The sequence below is a fragment of the Sparus aurata genome, chromosome 22, assembly GCF_900880675.1.
Source record: "Sparus aurata chromosome 22, fSpaAur1.1, whole genome shotgun sequence".
NCBI classification, from domain to species: domain Eukaryota; kingdom Metazoa; phylum Chordata; class Actinopteri; order Spariformes; family Sparidae; genus Sparus; species Sparus aurata.
This window is the reverse complement of record NC_044208.1, coordinates 25,653,958-25,666,210: the sequence shown is the minus strand read 5'-3', so window position 1 is coordinate 25,666,210 and position 12,253 is coordinate 25,653,958. Positions and strand designations below refer to the sequence as shown.

At 40.9% G+C, this 12,253-nt stretch overlaps 1 protein-coding gene across 1 annotated transcript; it reads right to left on the bottom strand.

The window, feature by feature from the left end:
• napbb (N-ethylmaleimide-sensitive factor attachment protein, beta b) lies at positions 1-8,378 on the bottom strand. The gene is made up of 11 exons (XM_030405219.1): positions 8,159-8,378; positions 6,416-6,495; positions 6,050-6,166; positions 5,214-5,260; positions 4,674-4,751; positions 4,496-4,551; positions 3,093-3,177; positions 2,902-3,006; positions 2,750-2,818; positions 2,580-2,630; positions 1-1,273 (listed from the first exon to the last, which is right to left on the bottom strand). Exons 1-11 carry the CDS (start codon positions 8,257-8,259, stop codon positions 1,172-1,174), a joined length of 891 nt encoding a protein of 296 aa, XP_030261079.1. The 5' UTR covers positions 8,260-8,378; the 3' UTR covers positions 1-1,171.
• Between the last annotated feature and the right edge of the window lie 3,875 nt (positions 8,379-12,253).

Genomic DNA, 12,253 nt, shown 5'->3' with positions numbered 1-12,253 from the left:
TGGGATATAATATCTTTATTATTGTCCATTCGCACAAGCATACAGATCATATCCAAGGTCCATTGTCATTCCACCTGGAAGAAGCTGGATACGCAGGGCGACTGACCCTTTTGTAAAAACTTTGGTCTGGCTCACACTAGTGAATGTAACACAACACTGAACTATACACAATGACATGCTTAGCGACTGGCCATTAGGAAGGCGCACTGCGGCAGTTGACCTTCGATGATGGAGTTCACATCACGACACGGCACGAGATGAGTGACTAATGATGCACATTACCCTCAAAGATTACCTCCCTGGAAATAAGGAGTAAGGGCTTCCATCTCAGTGCTTCCGATTCAAAAATACGTTTTCCCACAGGCAAACTATAAATCACAGCTTACAGATTCAAACATTCAAAAGTATTATTACATCAATGAACCCTAAAGCAACAAATACTCCTAAAGTAAAGTCAGAATGCGATTAGATGCAAATTTTTAACAGTCTACACTTTGTTTGTGCATATCATTGCCCTTCTTCAAGAAGAGTCTCTCCCCATCGGTGACAAAATGGAAACAAAATCACTTTTTTTGTTGCTCTAATAAATTTAGTTTTAAGATCAATCATGACATTGATCTGTTCCCTTCTCTTCTACTCCAACAGATAAAAAAAAAAAAACAAGATAATGGTACAATCCTGAAATCCATACACACCATGAAAATCGTATGTACAAGAGAAACCGAAACACTTAAAGAATCTGTTTGAATAATTAATAATAAACCGGATAAAAAAACAAGCCGCAAATGACTAGGAACAAGAATTGTACAAAACATGCAGTGCTTGTCGTCAATACTAACATCAGTTTCAATACAATATACCGCTCTGAAATCCCTCCAGGACAGATTTCAGCTGAAAAGGTATGCAGCAATCCTCTGGACAGAGGTGAGGGCGAGAGCATTTACATTCTGACTAGATCCAGATAGGCTCGTAGGGAAAGCAAAGATAGTACTCTGACAGTGTAGCAGTGAGCAGTGGAATATTCAAAATCGTCAGCGAGACACTCATCTCCGGATGCTATACACAGTGAGAGGAGTGAAAGAGAGTGTGTGTGTGCGAGTGTCTGTGTGTGTAAAAGCATGCGTGATGGATTTGTCCCTCCGTGCTGCACTTCCAGCCCTTTGGGTTTCTTTCATTTCAGATCCCCTTCATCACCCTGGATGGTCTTTTTGATGCGCAGCAGGAGGGTTGTGTGCCACTGGTCCAGGCGTGAGATCGAGTCGAACTCTTTTACCTGCAGGCAGGCGAAGGGGACAAGGAGACATGCTTTTTTTTTTATCCCCCAAATTACATTTTGAAGGTTATGCTCACTTGTCTTAATTTGTTACACATTACTGGTTATTTCCAGAGGACATTACACAACATACAGTTCAGTTTTTACCACCAGCATCAGTTAATATCGTGATGTGTTTCTCTTTAGGAGGGTAATGCTTTGATTGCTGATCTCGCAAGACCTGCTGTGATAACAACACTTCCCTCTTTAAACACTACAACTGACAAACGTGAAGAAATGGGACGTTTAACCGACGAATGCTTCAATCGATCGATCTACAATGAGCAGAAATCTAAAAAAAAGGATCAACAACAAGCTCTACTCTTTCTGCCTGATGCCTTTTGTTCACCCGATTCACTGACAGGCTCACCTACCCAGATAGGAACTTTCTAACTGCTTCCCTGAGCTGATACACATCCTAAAACTGTTTGCTCTGGGATTTCCATTCTTGGGCTGTTTACACGAAGACAACACATCAGCTCAGAGTTCAGCATCCGCACTCTAACCACAGGGACAAAAACAGGAAAAAAAAAACCCTAAACATCCAATCTGTCACCGTACTGGATCTGCAGAGCGTGATCTATATGAGATGATCTCATTTCCCACCATCAGACCACTCTTCCTCTGATCCTGCAGCAATTCAGAAAAAATGTCCTAACCACTCCACTTAAGATCATCCGACAAAATAAACAAAATCACATTCCACCCTGTCCACCATCCTGCTGCTGTAAGAAAGGACCGCAAACAGCCCAACCTATAAATCACCAAATTTGAACAATATGAGCACAGAGAACTGGGAAGGAACTGACAGGAACCATTTTTTTTTTTGGCATCAACAGGCAGTTTTCTCTGGGAAGTAGTTCTTGAAATATAAAGGAAAGCCATCATCTCAGATAATAAACTCTTCCACGACAATGAACCAACACTGTCGCTGTACAAAAGCAACTGTGCAGCCACTCATAAGATAGAAAGACACACCAGTCTCATTCCTCCAAACCTGTGACATAAAAACTGCAAAGAAAACTCTTTCCTCTTAGCTGACTTTGAGTTAACTTTGAAAAATCTTTCAGGAGCTCAGCTAAATTTCAATTATGCACTCCAGTCTGCACCAGTGCGACACAAACAGTCCTGAGAGGCTGACTGGAAACCTGAGATCCAGCCTTCAACTTCCCTGAACACACGAGGGACCCAACAAAACTACAAGGGCTGAAGCAGTGAGGCTCCTGTTTTAAAGCCTGAAAACCTTCTCAGGGTAGACAAGACTTACCGCTTCTGTGAAAGCCTCGCTGTTCTGTTCCTCATGAGCCTCAAGAAGTTTCTGTTAAGACAAAAAAAAAAAGAGAGAGAGAAAAAAAAGTGGGTTACTCGTAGAGACTGAACAGATTAAAGTGGAAAAGTAAGCCATCAGACTCCTCAGAGTTCTTCACATCGAGTTACCTTCAACAGCTTGCATTCTCGAGAGTCTGAGAAAGCCGGGAACATCTCCTCGTATTTTTCAATTGCGATCTGTGGAGAGACGACGTGTTAAAATTCCACCAGCATTCCCACGACCCAAATACTGGGACAGAACCACGAAGGAATAAACTTGCCTTAGCGTTGAGCTCGTCGACAATGAAGTGACAGAGGGAGGCTTTGAAGAAGTACTCTTTGGCGCTGTATTTCAGCAAGGGGTTGTCCATCGTGTTGGCTCCAACCTATATGAAACATACAAAATGTATTAGAAATGTAAAGATGGGGTAAAGGGTAAGCATGGACGGACCACATACAGGTAAGTACACACCTGCTCGTAGATCTCGATGGCCTTCTGGTACTGCTCCAGCTGAGCACAGTAAGCTCCCACCTTCAGCAGACACTTGTTGGCAGAACTAAGGAGACAACAACACATTTAGTAAACTATAAGAGCAACATATTTGGAGTATGTGATGTCCATTACTCAACAGTTCAGTTCTCTAGAATGTGAGACAAAAAAATGAAATGGTGAATCAAGAGTGGAGCAGAGCTCTGAGCACAGCAGATGTTTAGACTTGTCATGGTAGGAAAAGCAAATGGTGAAGCTAACAACATTAACAATGGCTCTGTTTTATACAGGAGTCCCAGTGAGTCATGATGGTGTGACCAGGATCAGGAAACTGAAACAGCCACTGGAAATTTAAATCAGCCATCATTAACTTTATTAGTTTCACCTGTGACCTGTCAAAATGTCTTCTGTGAAAATGGACTTATTGTTCAGAGTACAGCTCTTGATTCACACTGAGGGTCTGCAAAGCTTTTTTAGAGTCCTTTTTCAAAAACGCTTAAGGTACCTAATCCAGACATATTTAAAATAAAGCATTAAGCTTTTGTCAGGACATGCATATGACTTAACCTGCACATTAGCTTCTTAGCTTATGCAGTCTTGAACGCACAAGACACAGATAACTATGACAAGCTTATTTTCAAATAAATTCACATTCCGACTTTATATAACATTAAAAATTCCCACCAAGGTTTGACTATTTTTTAAACGCCTCAACTCTGAGCTGCCATGAAAGATAATAATCAATTCAAAAACCTGGTAACTGTGGCCTCGCTCATCAAGGCAGCAAACTCGTGCAATTATGCAGACGGGCCTGTTTCCACTGCAGATATTCTGACATGTCATAGCAGGGAAACGCAGGTGTTATTAATAAACGATAATGAGCGCAATCCATGTTGTCAGTTACGGGGCCCAGGTGTTCTGCGTGCTGGCGCATGTGCATACGCTTGTTAGTGACAGCTGTGCTTTCCTTGTTATGAAAAGTTCAAATTAAAAACAAAAAAAATAGCTTCTCTGACAAGAGCCTTTCTGATTGTGTATTGTAAGAGCCATACTGAGATTGAAATAGAAGCTCTCCAACATTGTTGTCAAGTGTTACCATGACACAACAAAAAATTATCTAAAAAGAAAAACCAAGATCACACCAAGTAGTAGAGAAATACAAATCTGTGTACTGTAGTTAAACATGTAATTCACTGGAAAATAATTCCTCATATCAATAATATACCATTTTGAGTGAGTAATTGAAGGTACCGATCCATTCTTTCTTTTGAAATATGCAGTCATTGTGCTAAAATCCCCTCACTTCACACTTTGAAGATGATAGAGCTGAAAAAGACTGATAACAGAGTATTTTATGATAGTAAAGGAAACAGTGAGAACAGTACCTGTTGGATTCTTCTCCTTTGTAGTAGTCTGCTGCTTGTTCATAATGTGCAATAGCCTTTACAAGAGAACAGCAACAAATACTGTTTTATGCAGCTCAATATGGCCTGAAGTGTTCGAATTTATAATCATTATTAGTGGTGTTAGCAGACTGTGTGAGCTCTGAGCGTGTCATATTACCTTTTCGATATCCACCAGCTCAGCCTCGTAGATCTCTGCGATACTGATGTGGTGTTTGGCTGCGATAGTGAATCTTCCCTGGAGGAGGAGGAGGAGGAGGAGAAGAAATCATTACGAACTGGATCCATCCACAGACGCCTCTCAAGTCAATGACAGTGCTGTGCTACATCGTCAGTGCAGAGAGGCGAGGTCACGTTGCTGCCTGTGGCTTCACGTCTACAAGGTTTAAGCTTTTGAAATTAATCCTCGCCACGAGGAATAACAAATAGGCAAATTTGATCAAAGGCTCAGCACTACATAGACAAACTTGTGGGCTATGAATATGTTGATATGGGCCGGAAAATGAAATCTGGGTGAGTCTACTCCATTAATGTGGATCAAGGTTTTCCATTTATCTAGATGATGTGATACCCAGAACTAACACTGTAAGCCAGAGGAAGTCACAACAAACACTTCTCCGCCATAAACATGAAATATGATAGAGCCAAATGTGCTGAAGTGGATCAGAACACAGACGGACACATTCCATGTTCATCTTACCATGTCTGTGTAAATATCGACGGCGGCATTTAAACACTTGATTGCCTCTTTTGGCAGCATGAAGGGAAGAGGATGGAATAGTTAGACATGTTAGTTCAAATCTAACAGAACTTCAGTCTGCATCAGTCTACATGCCGAGTTATTTCAACAGGGTGAAAAATGTAATTGTATGTTGAATGCAGTCCGGTGTTAGTATGAGCAGTAGAATACAACATGAAATAACAAGCAGGCAAAGACTCTCCTGTTTTTTTTCTACAAAACAAAACAAAACACATGAGTGAGCTACCATCCCCCAGACCCATGTCAAAAATCCATATTTAGGAGAATATTAAATGAACCACAGAGAGGACAAAGAGCACCATAAATCAACTAAGGGTAAATGCCATGCAATTCAAGGGCAATAACAATAGTACTACACTACACTGCACTACAGCTCTTAAACTACAGGCCCAGAGAGGTAGAGACTGGGTTATAAACTGCCCTGATTTGCTGTAAAAAATAATTTGATTATGTTATCATGAAAAATACTCTGGTATAAATATCTATGTTGACTTATCTCTGGAGGCTCGACTAATTTCCTGTTAGAGGACATGTCCCATGTGTGTTACCACATGGCTAGATGTGGAAGTCAACTTTACTACAAACAGTGTTCATGAAAACATTCTTAATCGAGTCGTGGAATGTGACAAATGACAACAATAACGCTCCTTTGAGTGCTACAGTGAAGTCAACATCTCACTACAAATATAGAGTTAGAAAAGAGAAATGCAGGCACTATACTCTGAGATACGGTTTGAGATTAGGTTTCAACTTAATTAGTTACCACACAGTCTTACCATTAGGGTCGGACTTCTTGTAGGCATTTCCCGCGTCGATGAAGCTGGTGGCGCAGTCATGTTTGTTCTGCAGCTGCATATGGAGACGTGCGGCTTTGCAAAATGCAGCTCCAGCAGCTGAAGACAGACAGGGGATAATAGAAGCACAGAAACCTTCATACACACACATCCTCTAACACTTTGCATTTAGCTTACGCTCTGATTTATGCACATAAAGGCACCTGTTTTTACCCGCGGCACCTTCACAAGTGCTGCGCTGTGCGGTGATAGTGCCAAAAGAGAAAAATCGACACATAATCCTACAGCTTCTCAAGTGTGTGGAAATTGATATGTTTGTTATCTTTAGTAGAAGAGAGCTTATCGCACCGCTCCAGTTCTTGGCCATCTTGAACATGTTGGCAGCTCTGCAGTACATCTCACATGCTTCTTCCACTTTGTGATGTCCTCTAGCCAAAGAAGGGAAACAAAAAGACAACAGATGCACACAAATAAATATATTTTCATACGGGCTCCATGACAAAAATCATAAGTCTGACCTACGTATCAAATAAATTATGCCTCAATGGCCCTACAGGGTGATAAACTGTATAAAGTGCCAAGATGTTTGTTTTTCCTAGATGTTTTTGCATTTCTCAGGGAGATGCAATGCTGGACTCGCTTATATAAATCCCCCTACACGGGCACTATAGATCTCCCTCTCTGAATGACAAGAAGTGGACCCCTGGGAGCTCCCTGTAGTTGTAATAATACTCTGGCCATTCAATCATGGCAGAGGATTACATCACTGCCCGGTCAGCCACAGAGTCACTAGCATAAAGAAGCCTGCCAAGAATTATCACGCGCAAGAACTGCCGACTCGTAACATCTGGGGGTCACCTCGGACAGAGCTGTGGGAAAAAAGACTGAGTCACTGTGACTGCTGGTGGCTTTTTTGTATTTTGGTCCTATTCAAACACAGCCTCCCATGCTCTTACCCGAACTCGACCTTTTGTTTTGCTTTCATCATTATACTGCTCTGTATTATGTGGTTACTGTATTATTTCAGTTTCTGAAAGGCAGCAGCTGTTAAATTAAAACAAACAAACAATTGCTGTGGGGGCGATATAAGATAAAGCCTGGAAATATAAACGCTTGTGTTTTACTGCATTTGGAGCCTTGTGAAATACATTAATGCATTACAATCATGAAAGAGATTTTTTTATTTATTTTTTTTAACTGTAATCGTACCATCATGATCTATCATCGCTGCATCCTGAGTCTGTATTCCACAGCATTTAATCAGAGTATAGAGTCAATAAATATCTGAAATCTTAATTTGAAAGGAACTGAGGCCTGCTAAACTGGTGGAACTGGAACTGGTGCCTGCTAAATCCTTCAGCGAGATTCTTAGCATACAGGGGTTTTCCTCATCCTTCATCCTCTCAGAGACTTCTGGTCTATTTGTTTTGGGGATTAACTCTGGTGTTGATGCGTGCACTGATGAAAGTAACCATGATTATTGAGCTAGGTTATAAACACGCCTGGGTTAAAAAGCAATAATGTCATGGTCAGTGCCCTGGGGATTATGACGTTATGTCTGAAGAGAGTGTGTGTTGGGCTTTCACTCTGAGAAGGGTGCTTTTTCACACAAACTGGTGTTTCTTTGGTGTAGAGATAAATTCCTGGAGATACAATGAGACACAACCTGAAACAAATCAACTGTTCAGACAATATAACAGTACATATTGGTATATATGTCACCCTGGATAAGGCGGAGACTTGGTGGAAATAAAACAAAAGTAGACATCTTGATAAGACAGTGCAGATACCTTCTTAGTTAGCTAAATACAACCTACTGCGCAGCTCTCAAGCTAACGCTAGGAGAGAGTCGTGATCTGCTGGCTTGTTTACAATGATAATGACAGCTAACTTAGCTAGCTGATAAACATGAATTAATACAGTGAATGTCTCGTGTCGTCTCCCTCCGAGCTAACCAAACTTCTACAACGTCCTGCTAGTTCACATTAATAACATACTGAATGGTCTACATAGAAACAGGCTGCGTGCCAACTTTGCTGCTGACAGTTAACGCTTGCTAGCTGTTTGTTCTTTGGTGCAGTGCTGTCTTACCCTCCAAACATCCCTCCCAAAAAAGAGCCAGAGGACTTGACTTTTTTGTCAGCGTCGGCCATTAGCTGAATGGCTTCCTTCTCTTTCCCAGTGTTGTCCATTGTTTCGCTTTATGTGTAACGGGGATTCAACGTAAGGCAGAAAATACCCGCAGAGGATTCCGCTGTGTACAGTGAGGATTACTGTCGATGGGTTTATTTAACGTGGGCGTGCACCAGTTAGTGGCTTAAGGCGAGCCCCGTTGCATGGCGGGAGTTTGAGTTCTGTAGGTTACAGTCGCGGTTGGTTTCGAAGCACAATAAACTACAACTCCCAGTGAGACGTGAAGCTATTTTTGTACGCCGTGTTACGTAATATCAGACGGCGACTCGCGAACACATATTTATATTTTCATTTATTTTCTGACATTACATTTTACATGATGAATTCACGTTTTATGTTCGCTTCGCCATAAAGAAAAAAAAACTGTATATTCATATTTTTAAAATCCCAAAGAAGCTACATAGTCAGCGTACTTTGTTTGTTTGTACAGCAGAGGGCGGTAAAACACCAACGTTACCACTGACCCGGAAGTCTCTTGTAGGGGCCCAGTGCCTTCATTTTGATGCCAGACTTTACCTTCAGTATTTAAATAAAAAAGAGTTGAGCCAGCTTTAAATTGCAAATTTCTTTTCATATCATACGGAAATTGTTGTATAAAAAGCCTTTTTAAATACAGCTATTAATTGTGAACACTTAAAGTAGCATTAGCAGGAGGGGCACTGGTGTCACTAAATACATTTTTGAGGAATTAGTAGTTTCAGTATTTCTATTTTCTCCATTTGTCATCAATTCATCAAATATGATACATTTTGAAGAGTAAGTTTCTCAACAGTGTATAATACAGACAAAGAAAAAAAAACACCTCGAATTGCATACAACATTAAAATGTGCTGACATGTTAATGCATCAGTAATAACTGTACAATTCTTAAAGGGAAAAATTTGCTTTTGATGCTTTTAAAGGTGCAGTATGAAAGAAACAATCAGGTCACCAGGTAAGCCGCTAACTGCTGCCAACTGTAGCTGCCACTAGCTAAGCTGCTCACTTAGCCGTGCAGCTAGCATTCAAGTTCGTAGTCTAGAGCACCAGGGAATTGTTCTCTTTTTTCATCAGCTGTCCAGGGAAAATACAAATCTCTCCCGGCACACAATTTTTTTGGAGGAAAATATAAAAAAACAATATACTATTTACAATCGTGACTGGGCAAAACTTTGACTAATGGTTGCGATGACAAAAGCTGCTCCCAGCAACACATAACTCATATATATATATGTATATATATATATATATACACATATGCTTGTAGTCATCATGTTATGTTATGGTTGTTGCCATGGAGGTGTTGGAGCAAGGGTGCTGTCTTGTGATCTAGGATGAAGTCAAACGCAGCTGTCAAGAAATGGCACAAAAATGAAATTTGTGCAGTGACACCACCTGACACATCTTATTGTCATTACCTCAGCAGTGACTGGGAAAAAAGACCTGATGCACAAAGTGTGACATCGTTGAAGCTTCTGGCCTAAGACTGATGAGGAGGGATCAGTTGATGCAGCTATCGGAAGAATGATCTGATAGAAACTGACCACCATGCAACCTCCCAGGCCTGTAGCTCTGGGGAGAATCTTCTGACTGGCGATAAACTGAGGCGTGTCTTTGGTGATGGAGCCATTCCCAACCGGTTCTCTTAGCCAAGGCCCATTTTCTGTTGCGGGCAGCTGAAGGACACAAACAAGAGCAGGGATGGTCGAGAATAAGCTGCCGATGTAAACAAGACATTTTAGTGTTACTTTAGTGTCCCTTTTTTCCACGAATCCAAGGTGGCAACCCTATTTGTACAGCAGAGGGCGGTAAAACACTAACGGCTCCACTGACCCGGAAGTCTCTTGTAGGGGGCCGGTGCCTTCATGTTGAGGCCAGACTTTCCCTTTGAAACAGTTGAGCCAGGTATTTAGGTTGACAACCGAAGTACATTGCACATTATCCACCGTTGTTTAAAAAGCCTTTTTTAAATACAGTTATTCATTATAAACACTTAAACCAGCTTTAGCAGGGGGGAGCACTGGTGTCACTAAATGCATTTTTGAGGAATTTGTAGTTTCAGTATCTTTTCAGTATCATTTCATCAAATATCATACATACTCAAGAGTACTTTTCCCAACAGTGTATAATACAGACACACAAAAAAGCCCCACCTCGAACTGCGTGCAACATTAAAATGTGCTGACATGTTGATGCATCAGTAATAACTGTACAGTTCTTCAAGGGGAACATTTGCTTTTGATGCTTTTAAAGGTGCAGTATGTAAGAAACGATCAGGTCACCAGGTAAGCCGCTAACTGCTGCTTTCAGCTAACTAGCTCACTTAGCCAAGCAGCTAGCATTCAAGCTCGGAGCTTAGAGCTTACCAGGGAAGTGTTGGTGTTTACATCTGCTAGCACAGGAGTGTTGAACCCAGGCAGACTGGATCTATCTGGTTGGTCACACCTATTGCTGTTGTTACAAGTGCAAATGTCTGTTGGAAAAACCAGTCTTTGCATACTTTCACCTGTTACAGCCTAAAAGGCCAAGCGTAAAGTACAATAACACGGAAGCTTTCCTATGAGGTGTGCAGGTACCAGGGCATGCTATAACAAGTAAATGTATGGCAATGAAAAAGGTGTTTCCCATTTAACTTAAATCAGGTTATGTTCTCCAAATAGGGAGAGAGACCTTTAACCTAATTAAAGATGTATGAACAGTGGTGTAGTATGAACTTCATGTTCTGTAATTTTGCAGGACCAGGTAAAAAAAAAAAAGGTGGTTATTCATTCTTGGTTATTTACTTCTTCAACCCTGCATCTGTCAAAGGATGTATGCTTTTTTTGCCCTCAGCATACAACAGCCCAGGCTAATGTCAATGAAAAGACTGATCAGTGATTAATCAGTTTCAGTGTTCATGCTGATAAGAACTGCTCAAGACAATCACCATCAGATAAGAAAGGAACCCCTCATCATCAGTGGTGCCTGCTATTACTGAGTGTACATATGTTATCTAATCAACTATTGACAGGTGGTTACACTGCTGTGCCAGCAGTGTTATACGGGCGGAGGCGAAATTCAGTGCATTTATATCTGCAGGGCAAAGCTGATTTAATTCATGCCATGTCACCTTATTTTACAGCCTTATGCAAGATGGGCACACACACAAACATGTTTGAATGTAACCAAACACACTGTAGCTTATACTTCACAACTATTAAATTATTTTTCCAACATTGATTAAGCTGTCATTTCTAACGTTTGATTCGTCAATTAAATGGTTAACACCGACAAAATCAGTGTCATAGTTCAAACTGGATTAACACAAAGAGGAGGGATTTAAAGGATCCATGTGCTCACAAAGTAACATAACATCATAACAAAACAAGGCGCCATCTGCGTGTGGCTACACCCTGAAGTTACTGACTTCCTGTTGATTGTCTAACCGAATAGAAACACTTGGCTTGCACACTGGCTCATCTTTGGCATTTTCTATAAAATGTCTCAACAAAGCATTTAATCTGATGATTCAAGGATAGGGTCACTTTTTTCAAAGTCTGTCTGAATAATATAATAATCAGGACTACTACTACTTAAAAAAAAAACATAAAATAGCTCCTTACAGCTCACCAGGTGTAATCCAAGTCTCTGAAAACTCAGCTATCCCAAATTGATTTGAAAAGACATTACTGACACCCTTCACTGTGGCTGCTTCACATGCACCCCGTCTGAAGTGGATACACACACTCGACTGTGACTCGAGGTTGTAAATATTGCAGTTTCAAAGGCAAGCTTCAGATAGTTCCCTGTAACAAACTTTAATTCACAATATCAGGTTTTGTCCAACACTGTACTGTAAAGCCAAACCTGTTGTAATGTTCATTTGGACTCCTGACTCATGTTCACGGCCTCCCCCCAAAACAATCACTCTGTACGACTTGATAAAACTAGATGAGCCGGCGGCAAAACAAAATGTGGAAAGGGCAACTGAAACTCAAGTGATGTGAAATAGTAAAAGAAATCCTCAACAAAATC